The 25,183-nt window shown below is 42.9% G+C and overlaps 1 protein-coding gene across 1 annotated transcript in view; it reads right to left on the bottom strand.

The window, feature by feature from the left end:
• The window catches only part of RNF32 (ring finger protein 32), a 43,823-nt gene that overhangs the window by 18,108 nt on the left and 532 nt on the right, over nt 1-25,183 (bottom strand). Inside the window, exons 2-7 of the mRNA XM_046670606.1 lie at nt 22,872-22,963; nt 22,115-22,376; nt 17,621-17,763; nt 14,651-14,683; nt 13,972-14,096; nt 13,632-13,740 (exon numbers count right to left, since the gene is read on the bottom strand). Coding sequence (XP_046526562.1) covers nt 13,632-13,740; nt 13,972-14,096; nt 14,651-14,683; nt 17,621-17,763; nt 22,115-22,376; nt 22,872-22,886 — 687 coding nt within the window. The 5' untranslated portion in view covers nt 22,887-22,963. The remainder of the gene's footprint in view (nt 1-13,631; nt 13,741-13,971; nt 14,097-14,650; nt 14,684-17,620; nt 17,764-22,114; nt 22,377-22,871; nt 22,964-25,183) is intronic.

Below are 25,183 nucleotides of genomic sequence, written 5' to 3'. Positions count from 1 at the left end.
TCCAAATACACTTTAAAATTCATTTGTTTTATTGTGATTTTCTATTTTATTTCATTTTTTTTGCATTTGCCTCATTTTTGAAAATTTATATATTTTTTATTTTATTGAGGTAATAATAGTTTATAACATTGTGAAATTTCAGTTGTACATTATTATTTGTCAGTCATCATATAGATGTGCCCCTTTCCTCCTTGTGCCCACTCCCAACCCTCTTCCTGACTGGTAACCACCAATCTTTTCTCTTTGTCCATGTGTTAGTTTATCTGTCACATAGGGGTGAAATCATATGGTGTTTGTCTCTCTCTCTCTGGCTTATTTCACTTAACATAATACCCTCAAGGTCCATCCATGTTGTTGCAAATGGGATGATTTTGTCTTGTTTTTTTTTTTTTTTTAAGATTTTTCTTTTTCCTTTTTCTCCCTAAAGACCCCCGGTACATAGTTATATATTCTTAGTTGTGGGTCCTTCTAGTTGTGGCATGTGGGATGCTGCCTCAGCGTGGCTCATGAGTGGTGCCATGTCCGCGCTCAAGATTCAAACCAGCGAAACACTGGGCCGCCTGCAGCAGATCGCACGAACTTAACCACTCGGCCATGGGGCCGGCCCCTGTCTTTTTTTTTGACTGAGTATATTTCATTGTATGTATACCACATCTTCTTTATCCAGTCATCAGTCGGTGGGCACTTGGGTTGCTTCCACATCTTGGCTATGGTGAAAAGTGGTGCAGTGAACATAGGGGTGCATTAAGTCTCTCTGAATTGTTGATTTCAAGTTCTTTGGATAAATACCCAGTAGTGGGATAGCTGGGTCATATGGTATTGCTATTTTTAATTTTTTGAGAAGTCTCCGTACTGTTTTCCATAGTGGCTGCACCAGTTTGCATTCCCACCAGCTTTGTTCATAAGGGTTCCCTTTTCTTCACATCCTCTCCAACATTTGTTATTTTTGTCTTGGTAACTGTAGTCATTCTAATGGGTGTAAAGTGATATCTCAGTGTAGTTTTGATTTGCATTTCCCTGATGATTAGTGATGTTGAACATCTTTTCATGTGCCTGTTTGCCATCTGTATATGTTCTTTGGAGAAATGTCTGTTCAGATATTCTGCCCCCTTTTTGGTCAGGATGTTTGTTTTTTTGTTGTTGAGTTGTGTGAGTTCTTTAGATATTTTGGAGATTAACCCCTTGTCAGATATACGATTTCCAAATATTTTCTCCCAGTTGGTGGGTTATCTTTTCGTTTTGTTCCTGGTTTCCTTTAACTTGCAGAAGTTCTTTAGTCTGATGAAGTCCCATTTGTTTATTTTTTCTTTTGTTTCCCTTGCCTGAGTATTCATGGTATTTGAAAAGATCCTTCTAAGGCAGATGTCAAAGAACGTACTGCCTATATTTTCTTCTAGGAGTTTTCTGGTTTCATGTCTTACCTTCAAGTCTTTAATCCATTTTGAGTTACTTGTCGTGTATGGCAAAAGATAATGGTCTACTTTCATTCTTTTGCATGTGGCTGTCCACTTTTCCTAACACCATTTATTGAAGAGACTTTCCTTTCTCCATTGTATGTTCTTGGCTCCTTTGTCAAAGATTAGCTGTCCATAGATGTATGGTTTTATTTCTGGGCTTTCAATTCTATTCCATTTATCTGTGTGTCTGTTTTCGTACCAGTACCATGCTGTTTTGATTACTATAGCTTTGTAGTATATTTTGAAATCAGGGATTGTGATGCCTCCAGCTTAGTTTTTTTCTCAGGATTGCTTTAGCTATTCAGCGTCTTCTGATGCCCCATATGAATTTTAGGGTTCTTTGTTCTATTCCTATGAAGAATGTCATTGGGATTCTGATTGGGATAGCATTGAATCTGTAGATTGCTTTGGGTAGTATGGACATTTTAACTGTATTTATTCTTCCAATCCATGTGCATGGAATATCTTCCCATTTCTTTATGTCATCATCGATTTCTTTTGATACTGTCTTATGGTTTTCATTGTATAGCTCTTTCAGCTCCTTGGTTAAATTTATTCCTACATTTTTTTTTGCGATTGTAAATAGGATTGTATTCTTGAGTTCTCTTTCTGTTAGTCTGTTATTAGAGTACAGAAATGCAACTGATTTTTGTAAGTTGATTTTGTACCCTGCAACTTTGGTGTAGTTGTTGATTATTTCTAATAGTTTTCTGATTGATTCTTTAGGGTTTTCTCTATATAAAATTATGCTGTCTGCAAACAGCAAGAGTTTGACTTCTTCATTGCCAATGGGGATGCCCTTTATTTCTTTTCATGCCTAATTGCTCTGGTCGAAACCTCCAGTACTATGTTGAATAAGAGTGGTGAGAGTGGGCACCCTTGTCTTGTCCCTGTTCTCAGAGGGATGGCTTTCAGTTTTTCCCTGGTGATTATGATGCTGGCTGTGGGTATGTCATATAGGGCCTTTATTATGTTGAAGTATTTTCCTTCTATACTCATTTTATTGCAAGGTTTTATCATAAATGGATGTTGGATCTTGTCAAATGCTTTCTCTGCATCTGTTGAGATGATCATGTAGTTTCTATTCTTCATTTGTTAATGTGGTGTATCACACTGATTGATTTGCAGATGTTGAACCATCCCTGTGTCCCTGGTATAAATTCCATGTGATCATAGTGTATGATCCTTTTAATGTATTGCTGTACTCAGTTTGCCAATATTTTGTTGAGGATTTTTGCATCTATGTTTATCAGTGATATTGGCCTGTAATTTTCCTTCTTGGTGCTGTCCTTGTCTGGCTTTGGCATCAGGGTGATGTTGGCCTTGTAAAACATGTTAGGAACTATTCCATCTTCTTCAATTTTTTGGAAAAGTTTGAGAAGGATAGGTATTAAATATTCTTTGAATGTTTGGTAGAATTCTCTAGAGAAGCCATCTTGTCTTGGACTTTTATTTTTTGGGAGGTTTTTGATTACTGTTTCAATCTCTTTACTTGTGATTGGTCTATTCAGATTCTCTATTTCTTCTTGACTCAGTTTTGGGAGGTTGTATGAGTCTGATAATTTATCCATTTCTTCTAGATTGTCCAATTTGTTGGCATATAGTTTTTTCATAGTATTCTCTTATAGTCCTTTGTATATCTGTGGTATCCATTGTAATTTCTCCTCTTTCATTCCTAAGTTTTTGTATTTGAGCCTTGTCTCTTTTTTCTTAGTGAGTCTGGCCAAGGGTTGTCAATTTTGTTTACCTTCTCAAAGGACAAGCTGTTAGTTTCATTGATCCTTTCTACTGGTATTTTTTGTTTAAATTTCATTTATTTCTGCTCTAATAATTATTATTTCCCTCCTTCTCCTGACTTTGGGCTTTGTTTGTTCTTCTTTTTCTAGTTCTGTTAGGTGTAGTTTAAGACTGTTTGAGATTTTTCTGGTCTGTTAAGGTGGGCCTGCGGTGCTATGAATCTCCCTCTTTGGGCCACTTTTGCAGTATCCCATATGAGATGGTATGGTGTATTTTCATTTTCATTTGTCTCCAGATATTTTTTTATTTCTCTGTTAATTTCTTCAATGATCCATTGGTTGTTCAGTAGCACGTTGTTTAGTCTCCACATATTTTTCACTTTCCCAGCTTTTTTCTTGTAGTCAATTTCTAGTTTCAGAGCATTATGGTCTGAAAAGATGCTTATTATTTCAATCTTCTTAAATTTATTGAGGCTTGCCTTGTTTCCCAACATATGGTCTTATCTTTGAGAATGTTCCATGTGCATTTAAGAAGAATGTATATTCTGCTGTTTTTGCTTTTCATCATTTTTTTTTTGAGGAAGATTAGCCCTGAGCTAATATCTGCTGCCAATCCTCCACTTTTTGCTGAGGAAGACTGGCCTTGAGCTAACATCCATGCCAATCTTCCTCTACTTTATACGTGAACAGCGAATCCCGGGCCGTCAAAGCAGAATGTGCAAACTTAACTGCAGAGCCACCAGGCTGGCCCCTATTCTGCTGTTTTTGGATGGAGTGTTCTGTATATATCTGTTAAGTCCATCTGGGCTAGATTTTTGTTTAAGGCCACTATTTCCTTGTTGACTTTCTGTCTGGATGACCTATCCATTGATGTAAGTGGTTGTTAAGGTCCCCTAGTATTATTGTGTTGTTGTTAAAAATCTCCTTTAGGTTTGTTAATAGTTGCTGTATGTACTTTGGTGTTCTTGTCTTAGGTGCATATATATTTATAAGTGTTATGTCTTCTTGGTGAAGTGTCGCTTTTATCATTATATACTGCCCCTCTTTGCCTCATTGCCTTTTTTTTATCTTGAAGTCTATTTTGTCTGACATAAATATGGCAAAACCTGCATTCTTTTGTTGCGATTAGCTTGGAGTATCATCTTCCATCCCTTCACTGTGAGCCTGTGTTTGTCTTAGAGCTGAGATTTTTTTTTCCTGGAGGCAGCATAGTGTTGGGTCTTATTTTTTAATCCACTCTGCCACGCTGTGTCTTGTGACTGGAGACGTCAATCCGTTTGCATTTGGAGTGATTCTTGATGGCTGAGGGCTTAATGCTGCCGTTCTGTCCCTTGTTCTCTGGTCGTTCTTATTTCCCTTGTTTCTTGTCCTGTCTATTTCAGACTGCCACTTCAGTTTGGTAGTTCTCTATGATGGTTTTCTCAGTTTTCTCTTTATATAGCAGTTGTGTCTCTGCTCTAATTATTTGCTTAGTGGTTACCGTGAGGTTTGTATATAAAATCTTGTAGATGAGATAGTCCATTTTCTGATAGCCTCTTATTTCCTTAATCTAAGCAGGTTCCATCCCTTTACTCTTCCCCTTCTAAGTTACTGTTGTCACAACTTATTCTCTTTTGTGCTATGAGTTTGTGGTTAAAATGACAAAATTATACTTATTTTTGATGTTTTCCTTCCCTTTATCTTTAATGTTATAATTGTTTGCTAACCTGTTCTGATAGAGAGCTGCAATTTTCTGATTTTGTCTGCCTATTTATCTCCTGGCTCAAGGCTTTGTAAACCCTTTTTTCTTTTTTCAGGTATGAGGGCCTTCTTGATCATTTCTTGTTGGGGGGGGGGAGGTCTGTGGTGATGAACTTCCTTAGCTTTTGTTTATCTGGGAGAGTTTTTATTTCTGAAGGATATTTTTGCTGGATAGAGTATTCTTGGTTGAAAGTTTTTGTCTTTCAGAACTTTGCATATATCATTCCACTCTCTCTTAGCCTTTAAGATTTCTGCTGAGAAATCCACTTAAAGCCTGATAGGCTTCATAGGTCATTTTATTCTGTCTTGCTGCCCTTACTATTTTTTCTTTGTCATTGACTTTTGCCAGTTTTACTACTATATGCCTTTGAGAAGGTCTTTTTCTTTTCAAATATTGGCACCTGGGCTAACATCTGTTGCCAGTCTTCTTTTTTTCCTTCTTCTTCTTCTCCCCAAAGCCCCCCAGTACATAGGTGTATACTCTAGTTGTAGGTCCTTCTGGTTGTGGGACGCCACCTCAGCATGGCCTGATGAGCGGTGCCAAGTCTGCACCCAGGATCCAAACTGGTGAAACCTTGGGCCGCCAAAGTGAACTTAACCACTTGGCCACAGGGCTGGCCCCAAGAAGGTCTTTTTACATAGGAGTTCTATTAGCTTCTTTTACTTGTAATTCCAGCTCCTTCCTCAGGTTTTGGAAATTCTTAGCCATTATTTCTTTGAACAAGCTTCCTGCTCCTTTCTACTTCTAGAATACCTACAATCCTTATGCTGCCTTTCCTAATTGAGTCGGGTGTTTCTTGGAGAATTTCTTCATTTCTTTTTAGTTTTAGTTCTCTCTCCTCTTCCATCTGAAGCATTTCTATATTTCTGTCCTCTAAATTACTAATTCTGTCCTATATAATGTCAGCTCTGTTATTCAAGGACTCCAAATTTTTCTTTATTTCCTTCATTGTGTTTTTCATCTCCAACATTTCTGATTTTTTTTAATAGTTTCAATCTCTTTTGTGAAGAAGTCCCTCTGTTCACTAATTATATTCCTGATTTCATTGAACTGTCTCTGAATTTTCTTGTAACTCGTTGAGTTTTTTAGTGATAGCTATGTTGAATTCTCTGTCGTTTAGATTGTAAGTTTCTGTGCCTTCAGGATTTATTCTGGGTGCTTGTCATTTCCCTCCTGGTCTGGAGTATTAATATACCTCCTCATATTATTTGATGGGGTGGATTTGTGCCTTCGCATAGTGGTAGTATCTGGTCACAGATTCCACCTGCCACCACTGGAAGCGGGGCAGGAGCTGTGTATTCTGCACCTGTGGCGCTCTCTGGCATCAGTGCCTGTCCTTTGGCATCCATGCTGAGAGGGCCTGTCTGCAATTGCCTGCTGGCAGATGCTGATTTATTAACACACGTGCATGTGCTCTGGCGGGGCTCCCTTGCTTTGGGTGACCAGCCGAGCTGGTGCACTGGGCAGGGGGAGGGGCGCTTTCTTTCATGTGCATGATCCCAGGGGTGTTCTCGCTCTGCCCTTGCTGTTTGCCCTCCTGGGGTGCTGGCTTGATGAAGACACCCCCACAATAGCTTAGCCTCCTCTGTGTGAGCTTTCCCATGGCTGGCAGGAAACTGAGATAGCAATGGCATTCCCATGGAGAGCTGCCCCCACCTTTTCTCAGAGCTGTGCACAGTCCCATGCCCTGGGTCGCAGCTGGGGAGGGAGAGGAGATCCCCTTACCTCCTTCCTCTTCCTCCGGGGGGTCCAGCACCTCCACCTTCAGATGGGTGGCTGCATGGATCTCTCAGACATCTGTTGTGTTGTGTGAATGTCCTCTGCTGGTTTATGAGTGTCCTTCTCATTGTACCTTAGGGGGAGAGTCTAAGGGAAGAGCTCACTCCGCCACCATGCTGACGCCACTCCTCCTCAGTTATTTTTGAGCATGCCTTTATATAGAACATTTTTTGTTTCATTTGATTAAAATGTGTCTCTCAGAAGCAGCTGTTAGTAGATTTTTTTGCAAGGTAATTCAAGAGTTTGTTAATAGGGAAGTTTATCTCAGTCATGTTTGTTGTAATTACGGTTATGTTTTAATCCTATCATCTTACTTTTTCTACTCATTATCCTTTCTTGTTGCTTTTTCCTGACTTTTGCTGGAAATCTTTTTATATCCACATACATATCTACCTTGGTCTTTATAACTGCTGTGTTGTCATCATTGTATGAATGTTTCCTTGGTGGTGGACTCCTTGGTTGTTTATGGTTCTATTTTATAATCATTGCTATATTAAACATACTCATGAATATACCATAGCAAACATTTATGAGTATTATCTGTAGGGTAACTTTCTAGAGAATGGATCAGCCAATAGGATGGTACATTCTTGGTTCTACTGATGGCTTATAAGAATGTCCATTTCCCTCTTATTCTTATCAGCACTAGATAATTATCATCAAACTTTTCAATTCTTTCCAATCTAATAGGTGAAACAGGTTATTTTTTATTTTAGTTTTATTTAACTATTAATAAGGTTGAGCATCTTTTTATATAGTAATCATACATCGGTAGTCCTTCTTCAGTAAACTGCTTGTAACATATTATGGAAATTTGCTTCTAGTCCTTTAATTACAAATACAAATTTTTCTGCTTTGTCATTGGTCTTTTTATTTTTTCTCCCTATACATAAGGTTTGAAATTTTATGTAGTTACCAATCAGTTCCTCTAGCATTTTGTGTGTGTGTGTGTGTGTGTGTGTGGTTTAAAAAATCCTACTAGAAAGGTCTTTCCTACTTCCAGATCATAAGTTATTTTATAATGCTTTCTTCTAAAATTACTATGTTTCAGTTTTTATCTTTAACTCTTTGTTCCATATGGAATATATTTGGTATAAGGGTGAATGTCATTTTTGGTTTTACCCTCTCCCCTTCTTCTCCTGTCCTCCCTTTCCTTCTCATTTCCTAGCCCAGCCCGACTCCCTGGGATTTAGAAACTGTGTGTCCTGTGTCTACACTGCTACAGCTTATCTTCACATTTTAATTGTTAACATTTCACTGCACTTGTACATGTGTGAGTGCACAATCTATTTAAGGGTTAGTTGCAAACATCACAACACTTCACCCCTGAACCCTTCAGCATGTGTCCTCTCCTAAGAACCAGGACACTACTTGACTGTGACAATGCCATGAACAGCTACGGAGATGTCACACTGATGTGTCACCACTGCATAGTAGAAGATCCACAGTTACGTTCCCAAGTATCCCCATTACAGCACTTGTTTTATTTTGGTTTTGATGCAGGATCCAATCAAAGATGTCTCATTACATTTAAAGGTTATATCTCTCAGACTTTATTCTAGAACATTCTGCAGCCATTTTTTTCCCTTATGACATTGACATTTTATAGCTGAAGCCAGTTGTTTTGCAGAATATTCCTCATTTTGGGTTTACCTGATTACAGGTTTTCTCATGATTAGGTTCAGGTTAAGCATTTTGGCATGAAGGTGCAAAGGCAGTGTTTTCTCCCAGTACACCCTGTATATTAGGGGCATGGTGTCAATTTGTCCAATTATTGGTAATTTTGGTCACTGGGCTGAGAGTATGTCTACCACACTTTTCCAATGTAAAGACTTCTCATTCTCTTTGTAAATTATAAGTGATCTGTGGGGTGATATTTTGAGACTATGAGAATATCCTATTCCTCAACAATCTTTCACCCAATAGTTTATACTAACTTATTGACCTCAGTTCTCAAACTATCCTTTGTGTATACATCCATATAGTTTTGATGCATCTATAGAATCCTGGGTCATGTGAAATTCAGTAAACTAGTTCAAAAATCTTTCAGATTCCATTAAAACATGTTGGTATTTTAAAACTATAGATTAAAATTGTAGATTAACATTTCCTAGAGCATGCCTATAGCTCAGCAAGTGAGTTCCATCAAGTTGAAAAAGGTAGGAAAAAATTGTCAAATTGCAAGAGTCACTCAGTGATGATAAGAAGTGGTCTCTATCCTAAAGGCAGCCTCTGGGCTCTGCCTACATAGGCATTTAAGCATCTAAGGCCTATACCCATATGGGCAACCAGGAGCAGTGACAAGAGTATGTACCTACTGCCAATGTGAAGGTTGGAGCTTACAGATTTCAGTTGTTTACGGCCACATGGGAGCAGTGAGCTGAGTGAGGGTGAAGAAATTGCAGAGAAGGTTAGGAAACTGGCAGAGAGCTGGGGATTCTAGAGTTAATTAAAAAATCAAAAGCAGAGTCAATTATAAAATGCCTATTTATGCAACAAATTATGAGTCTAACTTCACTAAATTAAAATGCTTTCGGGGAAGAATGATCTGAATTATGATGTAGGTATAATCAGTTGAGCCTCTTGACTCTTTATGTGAAAGCAAAGTGTAGCCAGTATTTTCAAAAGTTATACGATGATGCATGCAAATAAGAAAATATTTATACACATACAGTAAAATGACTATCAAATCTGTAATTAAAATTTTGTATGAGAAAACAATGAATAATTTCTGATTTGAGATCCAATGCACTATTATATATTAGAATTGCCTCGAGTAACTCAGAGAATAAGACTTCCTGTCCAGAATATAGAAAAGCATGAAAAAAAACATAAGAGAAGGATGAAGAACAGTTGTGGAAGGCAGTCATTTCCTGACTTGAGAAGGACTGACAACACAAGAGATTACCAGTCCTTGAGATGAAAGACATTGCTGAGAAAATGCTAATTGGCCCCAAAAACCAGGTTGACTACAGGGAGTGAGCATAGAGACTCTAGGTTAGGTTGAAACTGTTATCCTGGTAGATGGACAACGACTTTTTAAACGTAGACGGTAAACTCAGGGGAGCTGAGATCCGGAAGGGAGGCCAGCGTACTGCTGTCCAGCTTAAGATTGGCACCTGAGCTAACAACTGTTGCCAATCTTCTTTATTTTTTTTTCTGCTTTATCTCCCCAACTCCCCCCCCCCCCACCCCCCGCCCCGCCCCGTACATAGTTGTATATCTTAGTTGCAGGTCCTTCTAGTTGTGGGATGTGGGACGCCGCCTCAACGTGGCCTGAGGAGCAGTGCCATGTCCGCGCCCAGGATCTGAACCCTGGGCTGCCGCAGCGGAGTGCAAACTTAACCACTCTTGCCATGGAGCCGGCCCCACTGTCTAGCTTTTAAAGAGGAAAGGCTCGCTGACCATGAAAAAATGAGAGTGGCACACATTCTTCTCACCCAGCAAATTATCAGCAATTTCAGCTGATTTGCTGCTGCTTTTGTAAAATGGGGATGTTTGAAAAAGAACTGGGTGGCGCGGAACAATGGAAAGCTTTTCACATGACCACTTGTAACCAGAAATAGGAAGCGGTCTTTCCCAGGACTCTGTCTTTCCCTGAAAGTCCTTTGCACCCCAATTCATGCTGGAAGGGGCATGAATGACTTGGAGGATGTACCTTTTCTTATATAAATGTAGAAAAAAAGAGATTTGCAGCTTCTCTATCCACAGCCTCTCACCCCTTCTCCTGTCTCCCTCCACTTCCCACAGCCAGAGCCGCTGCAGGAGCCGCCCATCCTGCCAGAGCCAGTCACAGTCCCCCGCCCCCCCCCCCCCCGCCCCCCCCCCTCCGCCCCCCACAGCAGGAGGGAGGGTCCCTCGCAAGGCTAGGACGGGCTCAGTGGTTCTGGTGCCTCTAGGCGTGCTGAGACTGCCCTTGCCACAGAAGCTGACCTCTCCACCACTGGGTGAGCCTCTGTGTCTCTGAGATACACAGTATTTTGAGGTAATTTGCGCACATATTGCATTGACTGGTGACCTACTCCTGAGGACAATCATGCATGTTTTCTTGATCACATCTGAGGTGTGGTGAAACTGCTGTGAGCCACGATTCTGATTTTCTTTTGCACGTATTGAAAACTACATTGCTTGGAACCATCACCTAAGTGATTAGGAAGGGAACTGGAAAAAATCTGCTATCACACTGCTTTATAGTCCAGCTGAAATAACTTACTTTTAGCATTCCCTAAGCAGGTCTGGGACACTTTCAAGAAGCCCCCTCAGCCCAGGTATGTGGAAGGATGGTGAGGCTCGAGGTGCACGTGAGGGTGCACAGGGATCAGCACCTCAGCCAAGAAGGCCAGACTGGGAGTCAGAAGACCACGGAGCGAGCTGTGGACGTCGGCTTCTCCACCCACAGCCCAGGACGGAGGCTCGTCATGCGTTACATGCTCAAGGAAGTCATCATTGGGGGAGGAAAGGGATTCCTTTAAACAATAAAGAGTCATTTTCTATCACTCATTGTTCCAAATGGGAGTGCGAGCTAAAAACATGTATAGAAAAGATCCAAAGAAATGTGTCAGGGCACTTCCACAAATGACGATTTCAAGAAAGTGCCTGTGAGGAGTTTCGTCTCAGCAACTTGAAGCAAACGCCATCTCTCACAGAGCGCCATGGAACAACGTGGAGCATCACGTCATCTAACGACGGACGGAAAGATGAAGTGAAACCGTATATTAGCTAACGCCATCTCTCACAGAGCGCCATGGAAAAACGTGGAGCATCACGTCATCTAACGACGGACGGAAAGATGAACTGAAACCGTATATTAGCTAACGCCATCTCTCACAGAGCGCCATGGAAAAACGTGGAACATCACGTCATCTAACGACGGACAGAAAGAAGAACTGAAACCGTATATTAGCTAACGCCATCTCTCACAGAGCGCCGTGGAAAAACGTGGAGCATCACGACATCTAATGACGGACGGAAAGATGAACTGAAACCGTATATTAGCTAACGCCATCTCTCACAGAGTGCCGTGGAAAAACGTGGAGCATCACGACATCTAACGACGGACGGAAAGATGAACTGAAACCGTATATTAGCTAACGCCATCTCTCACAGAGCGCTGTGGAAAAACGTGGAACATCACGTCATCTAACGACGGACGGAAAGATGCACTGAAACCGTATATTGGCTAACGCCATCTCTCACAGAGCGCCGTGAAACAACGTGGAGCATCACGACATCTAACGACGGACGGAAAGATGCACTGAAACCATATATTAGCTAACGCCATCTCTCACAGAGCGCCGTGGAACAACGTGGAGCATCACGTCATCTAACGACGGACGGAAAGATGAACTGAAACCGTATATTGGCTAACGCCATCTCTCACAGAGCGCCGTGGAACAACGTGGAGCATCACGACATCTAATGACGGACGGAAAGATGAACTGAAACCGTATATTAGCTAACGCCATCTCTCACAGAGCGCCGTGGAACAACGTGGAGCATCATGTCATCTAACGACGGACGGAAAGATGAAGTGAAACCGTATATTAGCTAACGCCATCTCTCACAGAGCGCCGTGGAAAAACGTGGAGCATCACGACATCTAACAACGGACAGAAAGAAGAACTGAAACCGTATATTAGCTAACGCCATCTCTCACAGAGCGCCGTGGAAAAACGTGGAGCATCACAACATCTAATGATGGACGGAAAGATGAAGTGAAACCGTATATTAGCTAACGCCATCTCTCACAGAGTGCCGTGGAAAAACGTGGAGCATCACGACATCTAACGACGGACGGAAAGATGCACTGAAACCGTATATTGGCTAACGCCATCTCTCACAGAGCGCCGTGGAAAAACGTGGAACATCACGTCATCTAACGACGGACAGAAAGATGCACTGAAACCGTATATTGGCTAACGCCATCTCTCACAGAGCGCCGTGGAACAACGTGGAACATCACGTCATCTAACGACGGACGGAAAGATGCACTGAAACCGTATATTAGCTAACGCCATCTCTCACAGAGCGCCGTGGAACAATGTGGAGCATCACGACATCTAACGATGGAGGGAAAGATGAACTGAAACCGTATATTGGCTAACGCCCTCTCTCACAGAGCGCCGTGGAAAAACGTGGAGCATCACGACATCTAACGACGGACAGAAAGAAGAACTGAAACCATATATTAGCATTTACAGTAAACACATTTTCAAGTGCCTGCTGGGCACTGGGCCTTTGTAAACAGTGTGCTCACTCCCAGCACAGCTCGGCAAGGTGAGGACCACACCCGCCTGCGGCAGGTGAGCCAGCTGGCGCCGGCTGATGCCACAGCCGAGGGGCTGGGAGTGGGCCGTTCCCCACTCCCTCCACAGCCGTGCCGGTCCTTTTGCATGGGGTACAATAACGGAAAATTGTTAAGCCAAAACAAAGTAAAAATAAAAGAAAAAAATGGTTAAAAGGGTAGAAACTGAATTCATTTCTGAAACTCTCAAATTTGGTGATCCCATGAGGCCCAAGGAGGCACTTCATAAAACAGTAGCATGTGGGTCTTTATTGTTCTAAGTTTCCTTCCATTTGTTTGCGTGCAGTTCAGGGGATGTGAAAAACTTAAGCTTGCTTCCATTCTTTTATCTGAAAACATCACTTTATTTAAACATTTGTCATGAAATGGCCAAAGAAAAGTTGCTTTGAATTTAACCTTATTCCAATTTTTTGAATTTTATGATTTAACTAGAAAAGAATCTGAAAATAGTTTACCATGTGGATTGGAAAGCCAGTTTAAGTTGAAGAGGGTCAGCAGCAGCGTCTCAATCACGTCTTGAAAGCCTAAACAGGAAGCGCGTCTCGGAGCCTCCCCACCTCTGCTCGCCTCTGACCCAGCGAGTCACCGTCGGAGAACTAAGGGTCTGTGCCTACCTTTTCTTCAAAGAATCTTCTCCTCAACTTGGCATCGGTGGGAGGCACCGTCTTCCTCAGCTCTCGGTACCACTTTCTAACCACGTGTCCCCTCCAGGCGGCTTGGATCCTAGAACACGGACATTTGAAACGACTCACTCAGGATGCTTTATTTTAACAAGCGTTCCAGAACTTGCGAGGAGCCTGCGCTGTGAAGCCCCCAGCGATGACGGCCATGGGGAGTGGTCAAACCCCCCACCTGTTAAGCCAGTTCTGTGGTTTGACCTCCAGTGTCCACGCGGACGCTGCAGTGGAGTGTGTCCCCGCGGGCTGGTCCCGCAGGACCAGGGGCTCCCCTCACCTGGTCGCACACTTTATTTTGAAGAGCCGGGCCCCGTCGTGAATCACCCTGGTTTGATACTGGTTCTTTCTACAGAGAGGACAGGTTTTTTTATTTGTGAACTTTTCAAAAGCCTGAAGGCATGCCTGAAGAGAAACATTTCACTTAAAATTTTATGAGCGATTACTTATAAACAACTTTTTTACTTCTAATGTAATTATAGTGTTCTTTTCTCTCATAATTATGAGACTTAGTCCAATTTAGTTTATGAAGCAAAGAAGTTTCATCAGATGTTAACACCTTCCTCATGAAACTTGCTCCAAAAGTGATACTTTACAAGAATATACATGCAGCTACATCAAAAACTCCTGCAGACAGCCCGGGTGAAGGCAGATGGCCCGTGTGTCGGGCTGCCACGCAGCTAACTCACAGGGAGGGGGTGCCACCCACTCGGATGCCCGTCACTAGCAACAGTCGGCCACACAGACATTTGTGGCTCTTGTCACATAATGTTCATGATTTTCAAAACAGGATGAACTGTACGGTAGCCTGACGTCGTATTTCTAACTGTAAACGGTGATTATGGATAAGACAAGTGGCTCTTTCTAGGAGACTGACTGACTAACAGCAGCTCCATCTCCGAGCTGCAAGGACGACGTGTGGCACGCTGTCCGAGGGCGGGGAGGCAGGGTTTACTCACCCTGTGAAACACGTGGGAACATGAAAGCAGCACCTGTGCACGGGAAGATGAAAAATGTTTGAAGTTTAAATTAGTTTAAAAGAGAAGCAGTGTAAATGCATTAATTAAAAGAAAAACTCTGAATGCTTAAAAGGTAAGTGTGTTTCTTTGAAAAATTAAGCAGATTAATAACCTCGAATTTATAATATTTAGTGCTTAAGTTTAGCACAGCACAGGTATATAATCTCAACAAGAGAAACTAGCTTAACAATCTAAACTGTCAAACACACTAATTTCTATTAGCCATTAGAATGAGCGCATCCTTAGAGAGGCCAGTTAGGAGAGAGGTGTGTTTGCGGGCAGCCCCGAGCGGGACGCAGACTGGCGGGGAGGAGGGGCAGACACCTCTGTGCAGGCCTTGGTTCAGAAACTGCACTCGGAAATGTTTTTTAAATCACAGCTTTATTGAGATATAATTCAGACATTCAGATTTAAATAGCAATGAATCCTAGACATATGAATCACTTTTTCTTTTTTAAATGCAGGGAAAGTGTGCTCAGAGGAAAGTATCATTTCTCTGTGGCACAAATTCCCCACCAAATAGTGATATTCTGGGCTGTGACAAAAGACAGAAACTTAGACTGAATAAAGACAAACGTAGTGGTTCTTCTGGAAGGAGGAGACATGGAGGGGAGACCAGGACAGCCAGCACTGTGGGCTGAGGACACGAGGCCGTGCACAGGTGGCCCAGGGAGCGAGCGCTCTGCCGCTTCCCTCTGCAGCACTGGCCCAAGGGGAAGCACTGTCCCTGCTCAGGGATTGGACCTTGGGGAGCCAGGCTCCAACGCTCTGCGTGAGGCTGGCAGCTCATCAGACACCGGGGCCGGCTGCCTGATCTGGGTAAAACTGTCCAGCTTTCAAAGTGAACATCCCCCGCCTTCGGTCAGTCTACACTTTTCTTCTCAAATGGGAAGAATGGAAGAAAATTGGCTTAAATAGAACTCAGAAAGTTCTTAAAACCTTTCCTGGAAAACTTATTGCCAACAAGAAGCCTAAACCCAGTCATATGGTTCCTTTTTAATGATCACTGTTTAATCTAATAGCAATCTTTTGTGTGCTCATTCTTTATAATTTTTCAGAATGTTTTATCAACAGATATTTGATGATCTATATTGAATAACATTACACTTCTGTATATTTAAAGATCATACTTTTAAATGTGCATAAATATTTGTTATTGGCAAACATTCTCTGAGATAAAAATAAATGATGAGGTGGTGGTAAACACACTAAAAATGTCCCAGAAGTTAGGATTAGATTCCAGCCAGACTGGAGCACACTTCCCGTATTGGCCTACTGTGGATCACTCGAATCGTTTTATTTCCTCATCTGTTAATGGATATAATGCCCACCTCAGAGAGACAGGAGATTGACTGAAGACCTATGAAACCATTAAATGTTGGGAAAATGCCAACTATTGCTTATAACTAAGGAAAAACCTAAACATGAGAACAATAACCAGAAATGCAAAATGAACACAAGTGTCTGTATCTATAACCAAACAAAAATACAGAACTTAGTGAGAAATTTATAAAAATCCGAATGGAAGAAATGGTGGACACGATGCATCCTGATCCCACCTCTTAGGGTAATTCAACATTTAAGTTCTCATTCTCCATACCATAATCAGGCTAAATATTTATAGCATAATCAAGAAGGAGCTTGCTGGGGCCAGAAGGACTCCTTGTGGCTTTATTAACTCTTGCTACACTAAAATACTAAATTATCCTAGATGATAATTCTGTGTTTAAGGTCTAAAATCTTTACGAAATACCCAGCTTTCACTATGTATGATGAGGCCCTGATAGAGTGCTGGAATATAAGTGTGTTTAAAATTACTTGTAAATTCAAATCAGTAAAGAACAAAAGTTTCATGACTGTGAACTAACTTGTCAATGATGAAACTTATTAAAACAAATTAAGTTTGCGAGTTTTTGTGCCAGGGTAGTAAGCGGAGCCTGGGGTTCCCGGGCTATGAATTTTAACTATTTGCTGTGGTTTTTCAGCAAACCTCCGTGTGCCTGCTCTGTAAGAAGCATAATGCTACATACATGAGAAATCATTGTAGGGTAGCCATTAGCTCAAAAAAAAAAAAAAAAAAATCCCAAGACTAGGAGTGTCCTTTCCGACCAGGAGATGATAGTTTAACGAGGCCAAGTCTGTACAGAGAAAACTTGGACCCAGACCGTACATGACACGCACCGTCAGTCCTACTACGGTAAACGTTCATGAATGGAGGTTATTGAGAGATTTTACTTAAAGATTCTTCTACACATTCTTTGGAGATATTCAAGCATAGTTTTTCTTTTATGATTTCAATTCACAAAACAACTTAAAAATTCCTCTTTGCTTCCTCCCTCCCACACTGGGATCCAAATGCGTCTGTCTCCTCCCATCAGTGTCTCAACTTGCTTCTCAGCTATTTACGGCCAGTGGGATGGGAACACCCCCTTTGTACCAATTCATACTTGGGAACTGCAGCCCGGTGGCACAGCAGTTGTTTGCATGTTCTGCTTTGGCGGCCTGGGATTCGCCAGTCCGGATCCTGGGTGTGGACACGGTCCCTGTTGGCACGCCATGCTGTGGCAGGCATCCCACATATAAAGTAGAGGAAGATGGGCATGGATGTTAGCTCAGGGCCAGGCTTCCTCAGCAAGAAAAGAGGAGGATTGGTGGCAGATGTTAGCTCAGGGCTAAACTTGCTCAAAAAAAAACAAAAACAAAAACCCTGTAAATTAATATCATTTGGTCAATAAATAAAACTGTTTAATGAGGGTGTTTATAGCTCTTTCTCACAAACATGATGGAAAAGAAAATGTGAGTGTCTGAGGGTCATGCAGGAGGAAGAAACTGGAAGAAGCAGTCTGGACTCAGCCCCAGTTCTGAGTCTACACTAGCGAAGGCCCGCTTATATCATCTCAGGCTAACCACCTGGGGGCGAAGCTCGAATTCTTCTTTGCATATCGGGCACGGCTGCATGGAATCCCCTTGCACGATGGATCTTTGTTTCACTTTTTCCCATTCATTTGATGATAGTGGCAATGGGGGAGGTTCAAACAGGCCCAACTTCTGTGCTAAAGTTAAACAACACAAAATATGAGTTAAAATATATTTTAGAATATGGTACTCGTATATAATTCTAATGACATTATTTTGAAAACAAATATTAAAGCAAAACGTTTATATCACATACAGTCAAGTCCTGCACAACGAGGTTTCAGTCAACGACGGACCGCATACACAACGGTGTTGCCATAGACTAGTACCACACAGCCTAGGTGTGCGGTAGGCTGTACCATCTAGGTTTGTGTAAGTGGCTCCATGATGTTCACACAATGACAAGATCGCCTGGCGCAGTTCTCAGAACGTGTCCCCATCATTAAGCGACACATGACTGTACCGTACTCCACCATCTATAGAATGCTACTTTTCTACGGCGCATAGAAGGCAATAGTACCTTACATATGTTTTATGTTTTTATTTACAAAGAATTCCTCATATCTTATTTCATTTTCACAATAGTTCTACAAGGCAAGCGGGACTGATACCCAATTTTACAGAAGAAAGACTGAAGAATACTAATTTTTCACAGGTATTGGCCAAAGGTCCTCATCATTGCTTCCCTGAGTTCTCTCTCAGCCTTCAGAATTGCCTCCTTCCAATGTAGCTTGTTCCTGCCACCAGTTACCTTCACAACATGGATATCAATCAAGTTCTTCCTTTGCGAAAAATCTCTTATGATGTATAATTACTGTCAGGGTCAATTCCTTAATTCATCAATAGTTGAGTACCCACCACCTGTCGCCTCTGGGTCAAGCCTGGAGCTTACATTCCAGTGGGAACACTCACTCGGCCACAAGCCCAGGCAAAACACTGGTGGGGATGTAAGCCCGAGAGGAGGGCGAATGATAAAGCGTCACGCAAGGCCGTTTTCAGGGACAGAAGCAAGCGTTATATCTACGAGACAACATGAGGAAGCTGTAACAGGAACACTCCGAGTACAAAAAAGCGCTCTTGAAAACTGGAATTCTTTTTTTTTTTTTTTTTGAGGAAGATTAGCCCTGAGCTATCTACTGCCAGTCCTCCTCTTTTTGCTGAGGAAGACTGGCCCTGAGCTAACATTGTGCCCATCTTCCTCCACTTTATATGTGGGACGCCTACCACAGCATGGCTTGCCAAGCGGTGCCATGTCCGCACCCGGGATCCGAACCGGCCAACCCTGGGCCACCAAGAAGCGGAACGTACGCACTTACCCGCTGCGCAACCGGGCCGGCCCCTGGAATTCTTATAGTAGAAACGTGGAAGTCAACTCAAAGACTAGAAGATGACGTTAAAGCAATCTCACAGAAAGTAGGAGAATAAAACAAAGCACGAGACGGAAAATTAAAGGAGGAGTTGAGGAGGCCTGATGTCTGAAAGGACACGGTAAGGACGGAGCGGAAACATTTAAAGAAAATAGTCCCAAACATTTCCACGTGTTTCTGGTTTGACGGGCCCAGCAAGGCCGAGAGCAAAGGATTCACGCCGAGTCGTGTCACCGTACACTCAGAACTGCAGAGAAAAAGCAGATCCTAAAAGCTTTCAGAGAGAGAGCAGGGAAAACAGCTGTCAAAGGGTGAGGAAGCGCATTGCATCAGACTCGTCCACAGCAACACGGACACCAGGAGGCAAGTCTTTCAAAATTCTGAGAAGAAAAAGATTCCCATAGTGCAATTCCTTATTAGCTACCAATCAAATGTGAGGGTAGAATAAAATATCTACGTCTGTAAGCTTGGACTTTGGTCTCTTATGCACTCTGTCTCAGGAAGCTCCTGGAGGAGCAACTTCACCCAATGAGGGAGGAAACCAAGAAGGAAGCAGCTGTGCAATCGGGGAATGAGGATCTAACACCAAGAGAGCCAAAGGCAGGCGATCCACAGGACGGACGAGGCTGTGAAGAGAGCCCGGGGTGACAGCTCTGCGCCAGCCACGTACAGAGTAACTGGTCCAGGTGGGAGAGTGATGGAAGGTTCTAGAAGGAATGTCTCCACGAAGATAAAATCAAAGGATCGCCTACAGTATTTTAATGTATTGAGAGAATATCCTTCTGGAGAAGATTTTTGGGGATGAATTATGGATCTTTTCCTACCAGTTCTTAAGACATATTATAAAACTGAACTAGCATGGTGAGATACTGACACAGAAACAGTCGCCCCCGAATCACTCGCGCGGTCTCTGTGCCTCTCTCTCAGATGATGTGGAAAACCTGGCATTTGCAGAGCTGTTGCCACAAGGCAGCGAAGAAAGGATGGATTATGATTTGAGGGAGCAATCTAACAACCGTTTATACCCATCGATCTTCCCAATACCAATGCAAAGTAAACCACGACGAGATCCAAGTGTGAAAGGCCAAAGTTTAAAGGTAAATACAGAAAACGAGGGGAAACCTTTGTGATCTCAGAATGGGTAAGCATTTCTTAAATCTCCCAAAGCATAAACTATAAAGGGAAAAACTGATGGGTTTAACAGTAATCAGAATGAAGATTTTATTCAGTGTAAAATAACAAACGAAGTTAAAAGACGGTGACAGACCAGGAGAAGATACTCTCATGGGCTAAGCCAACAAGAGATTAATATGCAGAGTACACAGACAACGCCAGAAAATCAGCAAGAAAAGCCAGAAAATCCGAGTGCAAGATGATGTCTAGATAATAATGGAGAACATATGGTCCACCCTCATTAGTAACAAATATGCATAAAAATTTAAATAATTTTTTTCATAAAGAGCTCCCTAAAGAACGATTCATTTCCTCTCCTTTATAACCTTATTTTCCAAATTGGGAAGTTCTTCCTAATGTCTAATTTAAATCTTTCCTGCCAGGCTGACTAGGATGAAGCTATCTGATCACCTTCACAAACTATACGTGCACAGTGGAACACAGACACCATATTGAACGACGCTCTTCCAGGCCTCTGTGTGGTCTTGAACTATCCCATTTTCTAAACGACAGCCAGCACTGTGAGCATTTCAGAGGAAAATACTAACCTCTCGAGTGGCTGTCACTGTGGCAGGCCCGCCGGGCCTCCTGGCTCCATCACACTTGCGCTGGGACACAGCCAAACCTCTTTTCCATGTCCAGCGTCATTTAAAAATCTTTTCTATTTCTAACTTTTCAGTTTAAAATAATTGCAGACTTGCAAAAGTTTGTAAAACCAGTATAAAGCATCCTCGTGTGCCTTTCCCTCAGCTTCCCCAAGTGCTAACATCTTCCATAGCCTGGACGATGACGAGACCAGGCAGTCAGTGCTGCTCTGACACCGTCAGCCAACCCACATTGCTCACCGGGGTCCTTCTTGTCCCACTGGGGTCGTTTCTCCTGAGGCAGATTACAGACTGCACTCGCTCGTCACGTCCCCTTTGTCCCCGGTAATCTGGGACAGTTCCTCAGTCTTTATTTGCTTTCCTTGAAGACTACTGGCCAGGAATTGTGTAGAATATCCTTCAGTTTGGGTTTGTCTGTCTGATGTTTCCTCACCATTAAACTCAGATATGCATCTTGGGCAAGAATACGAGAGAAGGGGGCTGGCCCCGTGGCCGAGTGGTTAAGTTCGTGCGCGCTCTGCTGCAGGCAGCCCAGTGTTTTGTTGGTTCGAACCCTGGGCGCGGACATGGTATTGCTCATCAAACCACGCTGAGGCAGCGTCCCACATGCCACAACTAGAAGGACCCACAACGAAGAATATACAACTATGTACTGGGGGGCTTTGGGGAGAAAAAGGAAAAAATAAAATCTTTAAAAAAAAAAAAAGAATACAAGAGAAGAGGAGCTGCCCCTTTCTCAGAGCGTGGGGGCGGGCGGCAGACACATGATGTGGCCTCTGTCACTGGCAGTGATGGCAGCTTTGACCACTTGGTGAAGGGGCTGTTAGCCAGTGCACCACTGTAAAGCCACAATTGCCCTTGGCTGTGGGTTCGCATCTGTGGGCAGACATTGTGGGATCACGTCCACATCTGTGTGTCAGTGTGCTTTCCCCACTGATGCCAGCATCCACTGATGGCTGTCATTACTATGGTGTTTGCCAAATGGTGATTTTCTATGTCTAGTCCCTGTCTACCATATTTATTTAATTGCCATTCTACTATAAGAAAGAGCTTTTTCTTTTCCATTGTTTATTTATTTATTCAGTTATTTATTCTATCAGTGTGGATTAATGGACATTTATTTTATCCTATTTTTACTTATTCTTATTCTACCGTAATTGCTATCTTTATTATCTTGCTCAAATTGTCCCCATCATCATTTTTAAACTTCGGTACATATATACCTTTCTGTAAGATTGTAAATTAAAATAAGTTCTTTCTGTACCAGAAAAGATTATCCTATTAATCTCAACGAGGTTCATTAGCTTTAACAAACCAAAGTATGAATGACGAGATGAGCATACCTAAAGTTAATGGTGGCGGTTTGGGATCAAGCACATACTCTCTTTCTGGATCTTCCGCCGCAGGGTCCCGGGTCAGTCTTTTAAGGCCAGTGTCTGTTAGTGCTCTCGCACTCCCTTTCACACACTTGGGTTGGTTCTCCTTTTGCACCTTTGTCTTGGAACGATCTGCTACTGAGAGATTTCGCAGTTGAAGATCCTGCAGAATGTGATCTTGTAAAGCAACGGCAGTGACTGCTAAGGTATCTCGTTTAGAGGAACGACCCTGGAAAGCAGGAAAAAGCCGCAGAGACAGAGCATTACAGAACGTGTCATTCAGAAGGAAGCTCGGGTCTACGCAGCCTGGCGGCGCAGCAGACCCGCCGTGACCCGAGTCGGAGCAAAGCCCATCTCACCATTTATGTTAACGACATAGCAATATCTTTTCATTTAATTAGTGAGGCCTTAATCATAATAGGAATAAATTCATTATGACCTATAAACGCTGTGCATTCCTGAACACATTCCGTTTCACTATAATTAATTTAGCCTCTAGGCAAATCTTGCCTCTATTATACTAAAGAGAATCTTGCATTTAAATATATGCTTTTTTTGGTGAAAACTTATACAGGATTAAATTGCCATGCACCTAAGAGATGCTTGCAGTAAGTACTACAGCTGAAGCAAGGTTTGCAAACTATTTCTTTATACTCTCAAATAGCTGAATTAAAATATACTCATGAGTAAAACAACGTGTATGTTTTCAGGAAGGTGTGTGTACCTTATTTTTTAACATGCCGAATCAGGAAAAGTTCTTGCTTGGCTACGTCAAATTACGTCATCACGTCACACCACACTCCTTTAATTCTTCTCCTGTAAAAAGAGTCAACAGAAAGTCAGAGTCAGAGCGGACAGAAGACTCTGACGACGTCTCTGGGAAGATGAAGGACCCCGGTGGCAGCGGAGGGTGGGGCGGCCGGCGGCACCAAGGCCGGCGCGCTGCCTGGAAGGGAAGCAGTCCCGCCGAGCAGCCCCGCCCGCACGCAGCGCACCGGCCAGCTGGGGGGAACGTATCACCAGGAATGAGAACAGTCCACTGCTGGACATCGTGACCCACGCAAGAACGACGAAAGCTCAGAGTGCACGCGTCGAGTCGCGAGTGAACACCCCCCAAAGACACGAGACGACTGGGACCCGAGGGCCGGGTAGAGGGGCGCGGCGAGCCGCTCACGGGGACCAGTAGAGCAACGGCACTGCGTCATGAGCTCCGCGGGCACGTTCGCTCTTCTGGGGAGAAAGGAGCAGCAAGGGGCTGGCGTGCAGGCGCGCCTGGGGGGCCTCCGCCGGCCCAGAGCACGGGGTAGAGAACACCGCAGCCGACCAACCGGGTTCCAGCCTTGCACCCTGCTGCTGGGCAAGACGCTTCGCAGGCCTGAGTCCCCTTACAACAGGTGTAACAGTACACCCTGCGGGGCTGTGGGGAGGGTTACAGAAGGCCGCCTTTGTGAGGTGTCTAAGATGGATCCGCTCACACACAAGATACTCCGTAAATGGCCATTCTTGCCCCCTTCCCTTCGAAGCTGGTGGAAGCATTCGGAATTGGCCCTTTTAGTTTTTAGACAAGAGTATATTTTATGAAGACAAGAGTCCAAAATATACTGGAATGGGGAGAAAGCGTAAGTTATTGAAGTAATCTTGGAAATAGTATTGAGGGCCTAATTGTAAGACAAGAAAGGAATTAATCAAAAATATATTTCTCAGGATCAACCCATGCATTAAACTAGTCCAGGAGAATAAACTTACTAAGGAGCGAGTGTAGACCAGAAAAGGAAGGACAGTGGGAACAAACCAACGAGACCTCGGGGCTTAGGAGCTGCTAAGACCCTTTAGGAGCCAGAGGGTAGTCTGTACTGCGACCTTCCCCTGGTCGCTTTCCGTTCTGGCATCAAGAGACGCATGAGAGAAGCTTCCATCCAACATCTCTCACAGCAGCCTAGGCTGGAGAAGGGCTGGAAGGTCACTAGCAGGATCTCCTACTTCCACAGTGCCTATAACCTGGCAGAACAGCTGGCTAGCCGCTCTACCGTTTCATCTCAGGTGTCCACACGGCAGGCCACGGTGAGTAACAGTGCTGACCCTAAACAAAAAGACAGCCAGTTACTTCTCGAGCAAAAATGGGTTTATTTGGGATCAACAAAGAATTGCAGCTGGGGTTCTGCAACCACGGTGAGGAACCTGCACATGTGGGGCCGCGAGGCGAGGAGGAACTCCGGAGGGAAGAGGAAAGTCCACCGGAGGACAGGAGAGTTGATGCCGGGTGGCTTTTCATTCTTTGGCTGAGTTCTTGGTCAAGAAGAGGAAGTCTTTCTTCCTGTTGGGGGGCTCCCCCTTCCGGCCTCCCAACCCCATTTTAATGAGGTTCTGTTTACTCATTTTCACAGTATCAAGATAAGACCTGCCCCTGGTATGTCCTATAGTATCACTATTTCAGAGTTGGAAACTGTTCAAATATTTAGTCCAGCTCCATCTTATAAATGAGAAAACACAGCGGGACATTAGTGACTCCTTCAAGATGATATAATGCGTCTGTGGAATGGCAGGGTTAGAAACTTCATCCTTGTCCCGTATTAAGAACTGAAATTAATAGGAATGTACTTTCTTTGTAAATTCCATTATTAACAACTAGTTAAAAGAGGTAGTGATTGGTAACAAAAAATATCATTGTGGAGCCAAAGTAATTAGTTATCAATTTGTCTAAGTGACTTTAAACTAATTAATGAACATGCTAATTAAACACACACGAGCAACATACAATTTTTAAAATACAGCTCGACACAGTGTCTTCTTATCTCTCATAACTTATGAATTCCTTGTTTGCACATTTTTGACGAGATTCCACCTAGGATGGCCAGAGGCACACAAACAGATGGAAAATTATATTCTTAAAGTTCTCTGTCAAACCTTCAACCATACCTTCGGACTGGGCTCCCTTTAGTAACGGTAGTGTTAGGTTTAAAAACTACCCATTTCAGACACCTTGAGCGTTTTTAGGCCCTCCCAAGAAACAGGAATTAAGTAGGCTATGTGGGGGGG

The sequence above is a fragment of the Equus quagga genome, chromosome 8, assembly GCF_021613505.1.
Source record: "Equus quagga isolate Etosha38 chromosome 8, UCLA_HA_Equagga_1.0, whole genome shotgun sequence".
Classification (NCBI taxonomy): domain Eukaryota; kingdom Metazoa; phylum Chordata; class Mammalia; order Perissodactyla; family Equidae; genus Equus; species Equus quagga.
This window is presented reverse-complemented; position numbering and strand designations above follow the sequence as displayed.